The 19,003-nt window shown below is 42.5% G+C and overlaps 2 protein-coding genes across 2 annotated transcripts in view; both read left to right on the top strand.

The window, feature by feature from the left end:
• Positions 1-1,226: 1,226 nt before the first annotated feature.
• On the top strand, positions 1,227-16,878 carry hadhab (hydroxyacyl-CoA dehydrogenase trifunctional multienzyme complex subunit alpha b). Its single transcript, XM_072457643.1, has 20 exons — positions 1,227-1,338; positions 3,548-3,589; positions 3,678-3,748; positions 3,830-3,963; positions 6,460-6,598; positions 7,593-7,712; positions 7,789-7,891; positions 8,629-8,751; positions 8,815-8,933; positions 10,129-10,185; positions 10,267-10,376; positions 10,721-10,855; positions 12,114-12,285; positions 13,205-13,291; positions 13,985-14,125; positions 14,207-14,275; positions 14,849-15,044; positions 15,126-15,240; positions 15,355-15,500; positions 16,722-16,878. The coding sequence occupies exons 1-20, from the start codon at positions 1,272-1,274 to the stop codon at positions 16,865-16,867; spliced, it is 2,292 nt and encodes a 763-aa protein (XP_072313744.1). The 5' UTR covers positions 1,227-1,271; the 3' UTR covers positions 16,868-16,878.
• Positions 16,879-18,307: 1,429 nt separating this feature from the next.
• LOC140370704 (kinesin-like protein KIF3B) overlaps positions 18,308-19,003 on the top strand; it is a 27,017-nt gene continuing 26,321 nt past the window's right edge. The window contains exon 1 of the mRNA XM_072457909.1: positions 18,308-19,003. This exon is cut by the window's right edge and continues 521 nt beyond it. Coding sequence (XP_072314010.1) covers positions 18,315-19,003 — 689 coding nt within the window. The 5' untranslated portion in view covers positions 18,308-18,314.

The raw sequence follows: 19,003 nt of genomic DNA, 5'->3' as shown, positions 1-19,003 counted from the left end.
TTAATTTTGCCACACAAAAAAACAAAAAACAAAAAAGAACATACTATAAGTTGCAATCAACTCATAGTAAATTTATACCAGATTTAAGTATTATTTTTAAGGAAGTTATCTGTTTTATTATTCCAATTCTGTGCCTAAAATGAAATAATGTCCAACCCAATGTTCATACAATTATTACTATATTATAAAACAGTCATATTTATTTTGGACTTTAACTTCAGGTTTTGTTGTGTTTAACTTTCCTTAAATTTAACCTAATGTACTGTCACATAAACATTGCATTAACCAAAAGTTGTGCAACAGTTTCAACTATTTCCTGTCCTGTTGAATCTGTCGCCTGAAAGTGCGACAGATTCAAGTGCGATTACAGCATGAATATGTTTAGAAATAGCGGTTTTATTTCATGTTTCAGCAATGCAACAAACACCTTTCATGGCTTATGTGTAACGTAAATACAACTGCTAAAATGATCGTATTTTGGGATAATTTTGATCTATTTATAATGCATTTGCTGTATAACCAAATGTTTTCACTAAATAGAGATGGCCCCTTTAGCTTCACATTTATTCAGTGTAAAAGGGACATAGGGGCAACATTTTGAGAACTTTTCACCAATAAAAAGATAGATTTTATTTCTTTTACTGAAATGTAATGTTACTTAAATTATCTTGACAGTAGAAGTACAAAGTAGAGGTCCAAGATATTACTCAATAAAAGTATTCGGGGAAACTACAACTCAAGAGTTGTTGTAAGAGCATCATTTTATGTATCATTTCAATATACATATATATATATATAAGGTCAAAACGTTGGTCAAAATGTTGAAAATTGTGGGGGGAAATCTTTTTTTTTTTTACAGTAGTGACACAAAACAATCATGTCTGAAGCAACTTAACTTTGGCTCCGTCTTGTGGTTACAAAACGCAAAAGACAGTTAAATATAAAAATAAATATAAAAGAGTAAATATAAATCTACAATCTACACATCAAGCTAAATAATGTTATACTGAATGCTAAGTTACGTTATATAAAAAATAAATAAGTAAAATAAATAATTAAAATGTAAAGGTGCGCTGTAAAAACAAACCAACGCGAGTCCACTACTATCTCACGCATCAGCCAATAGGAGACGACTATGTCCTTCTGCAGCCAATCAAAACGCACGCAGCCTGACGCGTTTCAGGAAGTGAAATGACAGCTAGCCTAGCACTAGCCGCTCAGCTTTGGCTCATCACGCCGCCGCAGCAGGATCTGACCTCCGCTTCCCAAACATGGCTGGCGTACGAGCCCTTGGCGTGCTTTCCAGGCTAACATCGTGGAAATACGCGCTCTTCACAGGTACAACACGACTTATATTTACAGAAAAAGAACAAACGATGCGCAAAGTCGTACGTAAATGTGCCCAAAACGCGTGGCTCGCTCGGTGTGTTTAATTTAGCGCTAGCCGGGTAATTAGCTTGTTAGCACCTCCAGACTACGCAAACGCACAAACTAGCTAAACTTATCAATGAAAGGCTTATTTTTTACACCATGACAGTCAATATTTAAACGCATTAGTCCCCATTTATTTCGATTTACGTATCACGTGTAGCTTTGTTATTCAATAAATACATTGGCTTGCTAGCAAAAGCCAAAGAAACTAGTCTAAACTCGTCTAAAAGTTAGCACTTCCGTAGTAAACAACTCAAGCGAAGTAGATATTTGTCATTTAAAGTGTTTGGAGTGTTTAATTTTGATTTATAATGACTTGATCTGGTTTGTTCCATTCATTTGCCATTGTGCTAACTTCACTGTCTGCACTCAGTAGGTGAAAGGTGGCTCTGTGTGACCAGGACGTTGAGGTCATAATGTTATAATAATAGCTCCAGTATTGTCACCACTTGTCAATCTCCTTTTAAAACAATGGTATTTTATCTTGTCTATGTTTGGATTACTTTGTTAAATTGTATGAAATTAATGCTTTCACTTTCATGCATAGTAAAGCTAGCAGAACACGTGATACTATTTTTATGCAAGAGCTTGACCTGAAATGGCCCCGTTAAATGTCAATAATTAGTCTTAATATTTGTGGTAAAGAGCCTCACGATGACACATTTTGAAGTGAGATAATATATATATTGCTACAAGAAAATGTTAGGCTACATTATATTATTGAAACTACTTTATACCATTGACACAACAAAAACAACCCTGTAAAGCATGAGTTTCAACTTAAAATAGATCGATAAACAATGGCACTCATATTATTTGCCATTATATGCGTGTTAACCCCTCTTTGGATGCAACCAACCTTTTACTTGCTTATTTAATTTTTCATTTTTTATTTTTTTAACTTATCCTGAGTTCACTGGTCCTGCCCAGCCCTGTTTTTGATTTTCGCTTTATTATTTGTAAAATTATCATTATAGTGTCACATCTATCTTCTATTGTTCCATATATTTTATTCTATTACATATTTTTTTTCTTTTATTACATATTTTTATCTTATGACATATTTTCATATTTTATTAGATATTTTTTTTCTTCCTCCATTATTACATATTTTTTTCTTCTATTACATATTTTATTATAAAATATTTTTCTTTCTACAGTTTGTTTTATGTGTGTTTTGTTGCTGTTTGCTAAAAAAAAAAAAAAAAAAGTGAATGGGGGGTAAAACAAAGAAAATCCTGATTATCCAGGTGAAATTGAACTGTAAATGATTGTTCTAAAACATGAGCCGTGACCCATCCATCCATTTTCTACCGCTTGTTCCCTTTCGGGGTCGCGGGTGACTGGAGCCTATCCCAGTGACTTTGGGCCTTAGGCGGGGTACACCCTGGACAGTGGACAACTTGTCGCAAGGCTGACACAGAGACATAGACATTACAGACAGTTCACTTTCACATTCAATCACTAGGGCCAATTTAGAGTCACCAATTTTGCCTAACACATGCATGTCTTTGGATGGTGGGAGGAGCCGGAGAACCCGGAGAGACGGGGAGAACATGCAGACTCCACCCAGAGAGATCATGTGATGTTGGTCTGGTCCGGGAATCGAACCCATGATCTCCTTCTTGGGAGGCAAGAGCGCTAACCGCCTTTGCCACCGTGCACTATGAGCCGTGACAAGTACTGTAAATAGTACAATGGAATACACGAGTACTTTGCATCTATAATGAGTCATATATACAGTAGGTGCAGTTAAAATCCTATCCTACAGCAACAACAGATAAGAAAATCATAACAGACCTAATTGTCGTTAGAAGTGCTAATACCGTAGTTGTTTTTGCCCTAATTCTGTAATTATAATCGATTTTTAGAATAAAACTAAATCATGAAGGAGACTGAAACATCTAGTCGAACCCATTTTGCACTTGTTTTGACACTTGACCCTAAACCATGGCACATTTTAGCACATTCCTGATGCATTGTGAAAGATTGAGAGATACATGTTTGTCTTTTGTATTGTCCGTTTAGTATCGTTTGTATGTATCGTGTCTGAATCTGCTCATGTTTAAACTTATTAATCGCTCTGATCATCATTAACATCGACACACTTTTGCAGGTCACAGTTTCCGGTCGTTTTCCGTAGCGCCCGCCATGTCGGGTAAGTCTTTCCCGTACGTAAATGTATGTCGTTCATCGTTATCGCCGCGCTCACTCGTTTGTGTCGTGTTTTTCCCTTCCTTTTTCAGCCAGAACCCACGTCAACTACGAGGTCAAGGGCGACGTGGCCGTGATCCGGATCAATGACCCCGCCTCAAAGGTTTGGGAACGCGCTCGGACCCGTCGTTCTGACCGGAAATGACGCGCTGTGATGACGTGACGGGTTTGTTTTTGGCGGCAGGTGAACACGCTGTCGGTGCAGCTGCAGAGCGAGATGGCAGAGGTCATGGGTGAAGTTTGGGCAGATACCGCTGTCCGGAGTGCGGTGCTGATCTCCTCCAAACCTGGGTGCTTCATCGCGGGAGCAGACATCAAGTCAGTCACCGTTTGCCTTTGTTTTTAACCAATATTTCATCAACCAAAGTCTTTTTTGTTAGTGGTTTATTTAATTGGCAGAATTACGGGACTATAAGTCACCTTTTTAAATAGTTTTGGCCAGGTGCGACTTATATGTGATATTAGTCATTATTTTCACACTGACAACCACAAGAGGGCGCTCTAGGCTCTAAGCGTCGCAGAAGAAGAATCTGCACTTCCTCTACCTCTGGAGTTTGTGGAGTTGTTTAGAAGTGACACAGAGGAAGAAGAATTCAATGGATTTAGTGATTTGGGGTAAAACTGATGCTTTGCTAAACTTGTTAGCATGTTCTTTATGCTATAGTTCTCTGAATAACTGTGAATGAAATGTCTGTTCTTGGTCTTGGATTTTATCAATTACATTTCCCCAAAAATGCTGCTGGACCAGACGGCGTCACCCCGGCCACCTTAAGACACTGTCTTCGCTGACATTTTTAACACCTCCCTGGAGTCATGCCATGTCCCAACCTGCTTCAAGTCGTCCATCATCGTTCCTGTCCCCAAGAAACCCCGGATCACTGGACTTAATGACTACAGACCTGTGGCGCTGACGTCTGTAGTCATGAAGTCATTTGAGCGCCTGGTCCTCCCCCACCTCAAGTCCTTCACCTCCCCCCTGCTGGACCCCCTGCTGGACCCCCTGCTGGACCCCCTACAGAACCAACAGGTCTGTGGATGACGCCATCAACCTGGCACTCCACTTCACCCTGCAGCACCTGGACTCCCCGGGAACCGACGCCAGGATCCTGTTTGTGAACTTCAGCTCTGCATTCAACACCATCCTCCTGCTCCAGGACAAGCTCTCCCAGCTCAATGTGTCTGACTCCACCTGCAGGTGGAGCACTGACTTCCTGACGGATCGGACAGTGCGTGCGGCTGGGGAAGAACATCTCGGACACACGGACTATCAGCACAGGAGCTCCACAGGGCTGTGTACTTTCTCCCCTGCTCTTCTCCCTGTACACAAACTGCTGCACCTCTAGCCACGCCTCCGTAAAACTGATCAAGTTTGCGGACGACACCACCCTAATCGGGCTCATCTGGAACGGGGATGAGTCTCTACAGGAGGTGGAGCGGCTGGTGTCCTGGTGCAGCAGTAACAACCTGGAGTTCAACGCCCAGAAGACGGTGGAGACACAGCCCCCCCCTCACCATCACAGACTCCCCCATCTCCACTGTGGACTCCCTCCTCTTCCTCTGCACCACCATCACCCGGGACCTCAAGTGGGGGCCCACCATCACCCGGGACCTCAAGTGGGGGCCCACCATCACCCGGGACCTCAAGTGGGGGCCCACCATCACCCGGGACCTCAAGTGGGGGCCCACCATCACCCGGGACCTCAAGTGGGGGCCCACCATCACCCGGGACCTCAAGTGGGGGCCCACCATCACCCGGGACCTCAAGTGGGGGCCCACCATCACCCGGGACCTCAAATGGGAGCTCACCATCAGCTCCCTCATAAAGAAGGCCCAGCAGAGGATGTACTTCCTGCACCAGCTGAGGAAAGCCAAGCTCAAGCTGCCAACGGAGATGATGGTGCAGTTCTACACGGCCATCATTGAGTCCATCCTCACCTCCTCCATCACCTCCTCCATCACCATGTGGTACGCTGGAGCCACAGCCAGGGACAAACAGAGACTACAGCGCCCTCTGCTGAGAAGGTGATCGGCTGCAGACTTCCATCTCTGCAGGACCTGTACATCTCCAGGACTCTGGGACTAGCAGGTTGGACCCTTCTCACCCTGGACATGGACTTTTTGAGCCACTCCCCTCAGGCAGGAGGCCACTCCCCTCAGACAGGAGGCCACTCCCCTCAGGCAGGAGGCCACTCCCCTCAGGCAGGAGGCCACTCCCCTCAGGCAGGAGGCTTCGGTCCATCCGGACCAGAACCTCCCGTCATAAGAACAGTCATGAAAACTTCTTAAACACTTTGCACTCACTGCACTGTTCACTTTTTATTGCACTACATATTTTATTTATGTACATATTATGTCTATTTTCAACTTTACTTACCTATTTTTAATGTCCGGTAGCTATTCATTGTCCATTGTTTTTGTATTTATTGTTCAGTGTTTGTTTGTGTTGCATGAACCACCAGGACAAGTTCCTATGTCTGTGAATCCTGTTCAATGACAAATGGCAATAAACTTTATTCTGATTCTGATGGTGATTCTGATATTCCACTCGTTTTTGAGTTTAATTACACGTTTTGCTACATTTTTGATCATTGTAAACGTATATGCTCAAAATAAATAAACAAACAAAAAACGAATAGATTAATGTCACTTTTTAAGGCTCTTTCCAGACGCTTGACACAATCGTGGCCTTGTCCAACTTCTTGAATAGAACCACAACTCACTGTCGTTGTAAAACCAAAATGGACGCTTTTCATTCTTGTTGCTCTTTTATGCAGTGATCCTCATGCGTCTCTGATGATAATGTGGTGTTTTCAGCATGATCCAGGCCTGTAACAGCGAGGAGGAGGTCACCAAGCTGTCTCAGGCAGGACAGAAGATGTTCGAGCAGGTGGAGAAGTCTCCCAAGCCCATCGTCGCCGCCATCAACGGCTCGTGTTTGGGAGGCGGACTAGAGGTGAGCGACCAGCGTTTTAGGTTTATAACGACTCATTTGCAAAGCGTTTAAAGTCTGTCGTGTTCATAAATATGATGTCGTAAGACTCAAAGCCAGAGAGAGACTGTTTTTGAAGAGAAAGAAGGAAAGAAAGCTCATTCTGATCGTGTTTTAGGGTTTGTTTACTTCAATTTCATCCTCTTTTTATTAAGTGTAGTTAATTCAGGAACTCTGAACTGTGCACCCCTTTCTTTCCCCACCCGTTTTACCCCCTTTTTATTTTTATTATTTAATTATATAGAATATTAATTTTATTTTTGATTATTTATCCAAACTCTGATCGTGTTTTTGAGTCCACATACATACATTTCATTACCCCTACCACCTTTTTATTTTGATATGTTTTTAATTATAGAGATTATTATTATTTATTTTTATTTTATTTATTTTCTCTTTTCGTAGTTTTTTGTCTTTTCTGTATCATTTTTATGTTGCTATAGCCATTGTTTGTTTTCCTCACTAAAAAAACAAACAAAAATATATATATGTATTTTTAAAAGGTGTAATTAATTTGTTGTCCATAAACCAGCAGGTCAAACATCTCAAATTTAAGGCATGAATATTGGTCATTTTTATTACCGTATTTTCCGCATTATAAGTTGCACCTTTTTTCATAGTTTTGGCCGGTGTTGCGACTTATACTTATACTTGTATACTTTTACTCCGGAGCGACTTATATGTGATATTATTTGTTATTTTCACACTTGCAACCGCATTTCATACTCCAGTGTGAAATGATGTTTTTTTTTCTTCTCTATTATGCATTATGCGACTTGTACTCCGGTGCGACTTATAGTTCGGAAAATATGGTATATTGGATTCAAATTCTCAAGTGTGGAATATAAAAACCGCTAATTCCCGTGTTTAATCGTTTCCCATCTCATTCCAAACTGAAACATGCACTTGTACTTAACGTTTGGAGCACGCTTGACGTTTCCTGTCTCTCTCTCTCTAGTTTGCCATAGCGTGCCAGTACAGAATCGCCACCAAGAGCAAAAAGACGGTGCTCGGGACGCCGGAGGTGATGCTGGGGCTGTTGCCCGGCGCTGGAGGCACTCAGCGGCTTACCAAAATGGTGAGCGCCGCAAAACGTAGATGTTGGTCGCCGTTAAACTTGTCAGCGCTAAACGTGTATGTTCTGCCCACGCCAGGTCGGTCTCCCCGGCGCCTTTGACATGATGTTGACCGGGAGGAACATCCGAGCCGACAAAGCCAAGAAGATGGGGCTTGTGGACCAGCTCGTGGACCCTCTGGGTAAGACGCCGGCGCCGCGCCGTTTATGCGCCATTCATTGGCCGTTTACGCACCGTTTCCACCTCGGCTCGGCTTAAAGGTCCCATAACATGCAAAATCGACTTTTCAGAGCTTTTAACCTTCTTACATTGCTATTTGTGCTTCATATATGTACCCAGAGTGTTTTATTGATTGATTCCCGCAGTCTTTAGCTATAGTACAGACTATCTCCTTTCCTCGAATCTCCAAACTGACGGGCGGTGGGGCAAGACCGCGTCATAACCACAGGCATGTGTCATTATCCCCCCTCCCCCCTCTCCCCAACGCGAAGCAGACAGCTGTGGGGGACACGTCACGGGTGGATAGACTACGAAACGTGAAAAAAAACATGTTATGGCACCTTTTTTAAAGAAAGATTTGCACACTTTGATTAATAATATAAATTAAAAAGAATTCTTGAATCATTTTTTTTTTTATTTATTTATTTCAGAACACATTTGTAAAAGTTTAAATCTTTTTTTTTTTACCCTCCCTTAAGAACATTTCGGGATAGGGTTTATTCTAGTTTTAAAATGTTTTTTTTTTTTCAGTTTAATCAATCAATTCCCTGATTCTCCGTGTGAAACAAAGCTCGACGTCTCATTTGTCGGCGCGCGTGGAGAAAAGAAAAAGCAGCGCGATTGTTCGACTGCAAAGACGGCGCTTTTAAACCGCGAGACGACGACCGTAACGTACATTTCCCTCTCTTTTCCGTGAAGGTCCTGGTCTGAAGAGTCCGGAGGAAAGAACGATTGAGTATCTAGAAGAAATCGCCATCGAATGCGCCCGTGGAATTGCCGACAAGAAGATCCAGCTCGTCAAACCGAAGAGCACGATGCAGAGTAAGTTTAACGGGCGAAACCAGGAACGCGTCCAAATCTGTAAATTCTCTTTTTGTTTTGTAGAAATTCAAGACTACGTCCTGAGTTTTGAGGTCGTGAGGAATCAGATCTACAAAACGGTCCATGGAAAAGTGATGAAGCAGAGCAAAGGGCTGTATCCAGCTCCACTAAAGATCATCGAGGTGAGATGGGAGCGTGAGAGATGGGAGCGTGGGGGATGGGAGCGTGGGGGATGGGAGCGTGAGAGATGGGAGCGTGAGAGATGGGAGCGTGAGAGATGGGCGCGTGAGAGGTGGGAGCGTGAGAGATGGGAGCGTGGGGGATGGGAGCGTGAGAGATGGGCGCGTGAGGGATGGAGCGCGTGAGGGATGGGAGCGCGTGAGGGATGGGAGCGCGTGAGGGATGGGAGCGCGTGAGGGATGGGAGCGCGTGAGGGATGGGAGCGCGTGAGGGATGGGAGCGATGGGAGCGCGTGAGGGATGGGAGCGATGGGAGCGCGTGAGGGATGGGAGCGCGTGAGAGTGAGGGATGGGAGCGCGTGAGAGTGAGGGATGGGAGCGCGTGAGAGTGAGGGATGGGAGCGCGTGAGAGTGAGGGATGGGAGCGTGGAGATGGGAGTGTTAAAGGGGATGGAGCGCTTTGAGTTTAAATCGCTGGTCACGTGACGTAGGAATGGAATTGTTGAGCGTTTTAAAGATGTGATTTGTGGATGTAACGATAATCCAAATATTGTGATATTGAATTGTCAAAAAAAGCTTAAAAAAACATGGAAACTGCACAGATCCAGACAACGAGAAGTTCTATTTTTGCACGTTTATAGCTTAATTTTTTAAGATGTGGCAGAACTTTTTGTTCCAAAGGAAAAAAAAATTGCATTTCTACATTTTATTTTAGCCTCTTCACGACTCAATCCAACTTTATTACATTTTACCAACACAAAGTCTCAAATGCTACACGGAGACAAAACAAGCACAGGTAAAATGGATAAAAATAAGGACTAATAATCATTTAAAATAATAACATTTTTATTTCTTAATATTTTATTTATTTTAAATATAGATGGATAAATAAATAAAGGATAAAGTCAATAAATAAAAACTATTAAATATGAACAAAATTGGTAGGAATAAAAAATAAATGGATGAAATTTGAAAATATATAAATCGCAAATGTTATAGCGTGACATTATACCAAAAGATTTGTACATAGTTGCGTCTCTAATGTGATTTTCTTTTTAATGTATTTATGTTTTATATTGAACAAAAGTGAGAAACATGTTGAACTCCACTTTAGTCATAAATCTGAACTCTAAACTACGACGTCGTGACCTGCAGAGTTTGAATACTTCTGACTCATTGAACTGACGTGTTCCTTCAGTGTGTAAAGACGGGCGTGGAGCAGGGCCCCATCGCCGGGTACTTGGCCGAGTCTCAGGTGCGTTTCCATTGGTCCATTAGAGCTTCAGGTGAAACATTCAAACATTAAACTCTGTCGTGGTTTCTTTTTTCTCTGTAGAACTTCGGGAAGCTGGCTCGCACCTCTGAATCCGCCGCTCTCATCGGTTTGTACCATGGACAAGTCGCCTGCAAAAAGAACCGCTTCGGGACGCCGGAGAAAGAAGTCGAGTACGTGACGCTAAAAACGATTATTATTAAATACGTAGCCATTTTATTTTATTAGTCGATGAGTCAAACTATTCTTTCTATTGTACTTTGAGACTATTTCAATCATTTTTAACCGAATAAAGGTTGAAATATGCTGACTGAAGGCGTTTAGATGGAGAATATCTACAAATAAAGTGTATTTTTGATGAATATCTTTAATTTTTTTCACATTTTTGACTCTATAATAAGGTGAATGTGAGTACGTACAGTCCAGATGACCATAAACGAAACACGATTGCAGTTGTATTTATATATTTTTGTCCGTTTTTAAAATAGTAAATGTCCCGTTCCTCCTCCTCCCGCAGGACCCTGGCCATCCTCGGCGCCGGCCTGATGGGGGCGGGCATCGCTCAGGTGATGGTGGACAAAGGCGTGCACACGATCCTGAAGGACACGACCGAGGCGGGACTGGCCCGGGGGCAGCAGCAGGTCTACAAGGGGTAAGGCTGTGCTCAGGCTGTGGCGGGACGGGGGCCACGGGGGGACGGGAGCCACGGGGGGGACGGGAGCCACGGGGGGGACGGGGGGGACGGGAGCGGGGGGACGGGAGCCACGGGGGGGACGGGAGCCACGGGGGGGACGGGAGCCACGGGGGGGACGGGAGCCACGGGGGGACGGGAGCCACGGGGGGACGGGAGCCATGGGGCCGTTTATACCTCTAGAAATACAAGAAACGACTTAACTACAGTGTCAAGTCTTTGGAGAGTAATTCTATCTTTTATTTTATAGTTTGTAAATGTAGCGTGGATCAAGCACTCGCAGGAACAAAGGCTCAGGAACAGTTTCTTCATAGGTTTAATGCCCTTTAAAGCGCCCCCTACAGGTCGGACGACTCATTGAACTAAAATGCAGTCAAGATAAATATATTTTGAACTTTGCTAAAAATTATAGAAATGATAGCACATTTTTTAGGTTTATAATTTCACTTCCTTTTTGTAAATGATGACATCACACTAGGAAATTACCCACCAAACACTGGGCCAAAACTCCTAATGCCACAGTTTATTTAATTTGACAAATAAAAATATGACTGACTTAATTAATGTTTAGAGAGTCAAAAAAGTTGTTTTTGTGTAAATTCTGAATAAACTTTGACTGGAATGAGTGATGTCATTTCCTGTTATTTTTCAACAGATTTTTTTACATTTTCTCCACTAATACCTGCTCGATTGTTGTAAACTATCATTTATATGTACAACCGGTACAAATACATAAAATAAAGAAAATAATTGCCTTTTTTTCTAAACTAATTTTCAACTCCACAAATTAGTTTTTTTTGTCTTTATTTTGTATTTCTTTTATTTCTTATATTTATTTTTTTGGGAAGAAAAGCAAAATAGATAGAGAATAATGCCCGTCTTGCATGTTTGTGTAAAAAGTTCCCAATATTTAAAAAAAAATAATTAAGAAATATTGAAACTACTTTGTACTGCCGGTGGTGGAGTGGTCAGAGCAGCAGCACATATGCCATGACCTGTGTGATTCGCCTCAGTCTTGCGAGGTCATTCCCAGTTTCTGACAATTTGCCGGATATCCTCCCTGCTCTCCTCCCCCGTTCACACTGCACCGTCCTGTCTCAAAGTATAACTAAAGTAAAAACGATATAAATCCTGCCGGCAACGCTCTGAATGTTAGACACGCCCTGCTCGTCGAAAGAGGAAATGATGTAGGTTTTTTTGTTTTTTTTTGTTTGCTCAGACTGAACGACAAAACAAAGAAGAGGAACATCACGTCGTTCGAGCGCGACTCCATCCTGTCGGGCCTGACGGGGGCGCTGGACTACAGCGGCTTCGAAAAGGCCGACATGGTCATCGAGGCCGTGTTCGAGGACCTGAAGATCAAACACGCCGTGCTCAAGGAGGTGGAAGCCGTGAGTAACACACTTTAACTTATATACAAGCGCCAATTAATCCACTATTTATGCGCGTTATTGTGGTGATATTTTCATCATTGTGTCGATATCTGGACTGTTCAGACTCTGAATCACAGTAAAATAAACAAAAATTAAAACACAAACAGTGGCATTATTCAATCTAAATGTCAAAAAACACAACAAAAAACAGATTTGAATGAATAATACACTTTATTTTACTTCAGTCACCACATTTTAACCTTTAATAAATAGTTTATTAACCAAATAGGTTAATAAACTATTTATAACAAGACTCGAACAACAGAAATCATCGTTTGACTTAACTGAATTACAAATAAATTCACAAAGAAACATGGAAATATAATTAATACCTGTTGTACATATACATTATAGTTTTACACCAATCGAGCAGGTATTTGTGAAGAAAATGTTGAAAAATCGGTGGAAAATGACAGGAAGTGACATCACTCATTCCAGACAAAGTTTATGCAGAATTTACACTAAAACAACTTTTTTGACTCTTTAAACATTGATTCAACAAAATAAAATCGCTCTCATATATTTGTATATGTCAAATATAAAAAAAAGTGACATTAGATGAGTTTTGGCCCAGTGTTTGCTGGGATGTCATCAATTACAAACAGGAAGTGAAATTATAAACCTAAAAAAATTTGCTATTCTGTGATAACCTTTTTATAATTTGTAGCACTGTAAGTATTGCTGTACTCTGTAAATTGTATATTTGTGGCGATTTTATTCCCACAGCACAAGTCAACTTTTACAGTGGCTGCGGGTACACGTTACTAGATTTTTTTTTTTTTTTAATTCAAGCATTTTGAATTTTATACCAGCCTAAAATGAATGTTCCAACTCCAGCGTGTGAACAGAACCGTGTGTTTCCTCCTCTGTCCTCCAGGTGGTGTCCCCTCACTGCATCTTTGCCAGTAACACCAGCGCTCTGCCCATCAAAGACATCGCCGCTGCCAGCAAGAGGCCGGACAAGGTACTGCAGCCTCTGTCCTCTTTAAGCAAGAGGCCCTTTTGAATGAACCTGTTGTTTACCACATGCTTGTTGTTTACCACACGCTTGTTGTTTACCACACGCTTGTTGTTTATCACACGCTTGTTGTTTACCACACGCTTGTTGTTTACCACACGCTTGTTGTTTATCACACGCTTGTTGTTTATCACACGCTTGTTGTTTATCACACGCTTGTTATTTACCACACGCTTGTTGTTTACCTCACGCTTGTCTTTTACCACACGCGCTTGTTATTTACCACACGCGCTTGTTATTTACCACACGCGCTTGTTATTTACCACACGCGCTTGTTATTTACCACACGCGCTTGTTATTTACCACACGCGCTTGTCATTTACCACACGCGCTTGTTATTTACCACACGCGCTTGTTATTTACCACACGCGCTTGTTATTTACCACACGCGCTTGTTATTTACCACACGCGCTTGTCATTTACCACACGCGCTTGTCATTTACCACACGCGCTTGTTATTTACCACACGCGCTTGTTATTTACCACACGCGCTTGTTGTTTACCTCACGCTTGTCTTTTACCACACGCGCTTGTTATTTACCACACGCGCTTGTTATTTACCACACGCGCTTGTTATTTACCACACGCGCTTGTTATTTACCACACGCTTGTTGTTTATCACGCGCTTGTTGTTTGCAGGTGGTCGGGATGCACTACTTCTCTCCCGTGGACAAAATGCAGCTCCTGGAAATCATCACGACGGAGCAAACGTCCAAAGACACGACGGCGTCCGCGGTGGCCGTGGGACTCAAGCAGGGCAAGGTCATCATCGTAGTGGGAGTAAGTCTGGAGCTCTGTGTAATATGATTATGATGATTATGATGATGTTCTGTCTGATCTGGACGTGTCTTTGTCTTTCAGGACGGACCAGGGTTCTACACCACCAGATGTTTGGCTCCCATTTTGGCCGAGGCGATCCGAGTCCTTCAGGTGAGGGGGCGGAGCCTGAAGTGTGACTCTAAAGACGACACGAACATGAGTCCAAGAGAAACACTGTGGCTTAAAGAGTTACTCAAGCGAGAATAAAACTAATAATAATATTAATAAATAATAATAAAATAAATCTATAAATAAATATAAATAATATGAATCTATAAATAAATATCATCAATAAAAAAATAGAAATTGTATAATCTATAAAGATAATAGATATAAAAAAATAAATAGTAATATAAATGTATTAATAAATAATACAAATATAAACAATCATTTATATCTATAAAGATATTGAATATGAATAATAATGTAAATCTATAAATATAATAATAAATAATAATATAAAACTGAACTGTTACTTCAAACTAAATATTACTCACGTAGAAGTCTAAGCCTGGTGTCACAATACTACTGCTACTGCTACTACTACTATTACTACTACTACTACTAGATGCCTTCAAACGTTGAAGTAAATATATCCAGAATCCTCAGTAAAACGTCACATTCGTTGCAATCGTTGATGTCGAGTGATAAACCGTCGCTTGCGCGTGCCGTTTTGTTTTGCAGGAAGGCTCCGACGCCAAGAAGCTGGACGGCCTGACCACGAGCTTCGGCTTCCCCGTTGGCGCGGCGACGCTCATCGACGAGGTGGGGATCGACGTGGCGGCGCACGTGGCCGAGGACCTGGGCAAGGCGTTCGGTGCGCGCTTCGGCGGCGGCAACGTGGAGGTGCTGCAGACCATGGTGGACCTCGGCTTCAAAGGTACGCCGCAGGTTACGCTTTTATTTTGAAAGGACGTCCCCCGGCTCGGTCCCGTTCTTCACCCGCATTTTTGTCTTGCAGGTCGTAAATCGGGCAAAGGGTGCTACGTGTACCAGCCGGGCCTGAAAACAAAAGAACTCAACTCTGAAATGGACGAGATTCTGGAGAAGTACAAACTGACCCCCAACCCAGCTGTGTGAGTGGCGTGCTCGACGGCGTGTTGTTAGCGTGTTGTTAGCGTGTTGTTAGCGTGTTGTTAGCGTGTTGTTAGCGTGTTGTTAGCGTGTTAATAAACGTGTTTCCGCCTCAGGTCGTCGGACTCGGACATCCAGTACCGGCTCATCTCTCGGTTCGTGAACGAGGCCCTGCTGTGTCTGCAGGAGGGCGTCCTCAACAGTCCACTAGAGGGCGACGTGGGCGCGGTGTTCGGGCTGGGCTTCCCTCCCTGTCTCGGAGGTAAAGGCTTTTGTCTCCACTGTTACGGCCGGTCTGTGGTGTTTTGTGTGCAGTGAAATGTGAAATAACTTTTTCATGGCCAGAAAAGAATATTAGAATGAGGTGGAAACCACTAAATAAATAAACTGTTATAATAAATAAAAATGGATGAATAAAATAAAAACGTATAAAATGATAATATAAAATAAAATACATACAATAAAAAATAGAATAAATTAAACAAATAAAATAAGTTAAATAAATTAATTAAAAAAAATAAAAAATACATTTAAAATAATAAATCAGATTTTTTTTTGTGTTTGAATGTCAAGGAAATTTCTGTCAGTTAATGTATGGATTTTCAGAGTAATTGTTTTTGGAAGATAAAGTATGTTGAATTTTAATATAATTCTATCAATATGTAATTTTCCCTTTTTTTTTTGTCTTTTCCGCGTGAGTTTGTCCTTTTTCTGCATTTTCCTCGTCCACTCGCTCGTGAACGGAATGAAATCTGATCACATGAAAATCAGATGTAAACATGGAACTGACTGAACATAGACTAAAAATAAAGTTTTATCTTGAATTAAAGACGGGAGATATTGAAAAAATGTGTATCTTAGTCCTGAAAACAATATTCAGACGATATTATGACTAAACATCTTAAGTGAGGTTTAATCATCAGACAAATGTGGAAAAATGCATTTCCAGGTTTTCCTGGTTCCAAATCACAATTAAGAATGTTGTAAATCTGCAAAATCAGAATATTTAATGTTTCAGGCAGAATCAAAACTGTTAAAAATATGCAGAAAAGTGACAAAACGGAAAAGGTAAAGCGATATTTCTGTACTTTTGGGCTTCATGTTATGGTCCGTTTACGTTGTGAGCGACACTTGAACCTTTTAAACACATTTTACACATTTGTTGCGCGATTTGACCGAAACGGCAGATTTTCCATCATAATTAGATTTTTATCACCGTATTCCCCAGCGTTATGTGAAATATCTCTCAAGTAAATCGTAAACGTGCAGAAATATCACCTTATATACTCTTATTTGAAGGTTTACAACAACTTTTTCATTTTTAATCTGCCGTTTTCCTGCATTTTTCACGACAAATTTGATATTCAAAGTCACAAAATGATCTAAATAGTATGTGTTTTGCCGCCCTCTAGTGGCAACTGTCCTAACTTCCCATCATTCTTAATCAAACCTCTTCACGTGTGCTTCTTGCGTGTTCTTCCAGGCCCGTTCCGTTACGTGGACAGTTACGGCGCTGACAAACTGGTGGCGAAGATGAGGCAGTTCGAGGCGGTTTATGGAAGCCCGTTCACGCCGTGCCAACTGCTCCTGGACCACGCCCACGACGCGGGCAAGAAGTTTTACAAGTGATGAAACTAAACCACTCTGCGCTTCGCCCCTCGCCGGAATGTGCCTGAAGGCGGAGACGCGGCGGCGGATGTTTTTATACTTTATATTTGATGAACGGCTCCAGAGCTAACACGCGGTGCACTTGTATAAAGGAGAGCGGGAGCTGGTGGCGCTTCACTTGAAAGAATGTCTGTCCATGTGTCTTTATTTTGTACATTAGAGCTTGACTTCATGTAAATGTCTAAGAATAAAGTTTTGTTATTGAATCGAGTCACGAATGTGTGTTTTTCTGCAGTAATATACATGACTTTAATATAATTAACAGCATTTCGTAGTTTAATTTCGTTTGCAACAAATTATTCATGTTTTTTATGTCCAATAAAATTGAGTTGTATAAAAGTCGCCTCATAAATAAAAATACATTTTCACTGGTTTGTGTCATTAATGGAGAAAAGGATCAAATGCACTAAATGCTGCACTGCAGTACACACTGTAAAAGTACTTAGGATTTGACAAGAGGAAATTCAAAAACAAAGGTGAACCACAAATGATCATTATATTTACTTTAAAAGAGAAGAATACAGAGCAAATACTTCACAGAACTGTTCTGAGCCTGGATTCAGAATGATTCCTGCAAATAAAATTCACTTTATGTTGAATGTTTATAAAAAATATATGTATATATATATATATATATATATATATATATGTAATTATATATATATAAAAATATATACGTATATATTTAATATGTATAATTATATATATTAGAATATATATAAAATATATGTATACATAACATTTATATATATATATTATATTTATATATAGTAAGTCTCGATGCATAGTCTACATATTTTTGTATTTATTTTTATACAAAATGTGTGTAATTAAGTTCAATTTTGTTGAACTTGTACGATCTTTTAATTGATTACATGTTAGTCATAATTAGTCCTATAATCACAGTCACTCACGCGCCTATAATAACTCATATTTATGACATAACCCTGTGTAACGTCTATTACAGAGTATGAGCTCACGCATGACGTAACCGCAGACACTCGCGCCCCCGTGACCATAACAACAGACCCCGGCGCGAGCTCGCACCTCATTCGCTGCTCGAGCGTCGCGACGTCGCCTCCATTGTCCGCATCAGGGCGTGTTCCGCTCGGGTCTGAACGGCAGCGCGAGCCACACGTCCCGCGTGGGCTTCTCCTCCTGCTCTGCATCATCTGCATCATCTGCATCCTTCAGCATCATCAGCATCTTCTGCATCCTCAGCTTCTTCTCTCACTCCCGCGATGCTCAAACGGGACAAAACGCGTGACTAAATCCACGGGAGGGTTTGAAAGGTGCGTTTCTCGTGCGTCATGCGCGTTTGGACACGTTACGCACGCGTCTCCGGACAGCGCCCCGGTCCTCGCGCGTGACGCCATGAGACATTAATGTTCTCCCTGAGATTGTAAACATGTCCAAAGGTAAGAGCGGAGAGGCGGTGCGCGTGGTCGTCCGGTGTCGCCCCTTCACCAAGAAGGAGGAGAAGGGCGCGTGCGAGAACGTCCTGGACGTGGACCTCAAACTGGGGCAAATCGCCATCCGGAACCCGCGCGCGCCGCCCGAGGAGCCGCTGAAGGTGTTCACGTTCGACGCCGTGTACGGCTGGAGCTCCACGCAGCGCGACGTGTACGACGACGCCGTGAGGCCGCTGGTGGAGTCGGTGCTGCGCGGGTTCAACGGGACGATCTTCGCGTACGGACAGACCGGCACCGGCAAGACGCACACGATGGAGGGCGTCGCGGGCGACCCGGAGCGCCGCGGCGTCATCCCCAACTCCTTCCAGCACGTGTTCACGCAGATCTCCCGCACGCACGGCCAGAAGTACCTGGTGCGCTCCTCGTACCTGGAGATCTACCGGGAGGAGATCCGGGACCTGCTCTGCAAGGACAACAGCGCGCGGCTCGAGCTGAAGGAAAGTCCCGACTCCGGGGTCTACGTGGGGGGTCTGTCCACGGTCGTGACCAAGAACGCGCAGGAGATCGAGCACGTGATGCGCCTGGGGAACCAGTCGCGCTCCGTGGGCTTCACGCGCATGAACGAGAGGAGCTCCCGGTCCCACGCCATCTTCGTGGTCACGGTGGAGTGCAGCGAGCCGGGGCC

Source organism: Eucyclogobius newberryi, unplaced genomic scaffold (genome assembly GCF_026437365.1).
Source record: "Eucyclogobius newberryi isolate DKJ021-1_F unplaced genomic scaffold, fEucNew1.0.hap1 SCAF_21, whole genome shotgun sequence".
NCBI lineage: Eukaryota > Metazoa > Chordata > Actinopteri > Gobiiformes > Gobiidae > Eucyclogobius > Eucyclogobius newberryi.
This window is presented reverse-complemented; position numbering and strand designations above follow the sequence as displayed.

Bases quoted from the DNA above. Each gene is read 5' to 3' on its own strand.
- hadhab (XM_072457643.1), top strand. From the start codon at position 1,272: ATGGCTGGCGTACGAGCCCTTGGCGTGCTTTCCAGGCTAACATCGTGG. The intron at 8,752-8,814 runs GTAAGTTTAACG...TTTGTTTTGTAG, and splicing joins ACCGAAGAGCACGATGCAGA to AAATTCAAGACTACGTCCTG. The intron at 12,286-13,204 runs GTGAGTAACACA...TCTGTCCTCCAG, and splicing joins TGCTCAAGGAGGTGGAAGCC to GTGGTGTCCCCTCACTGCAT.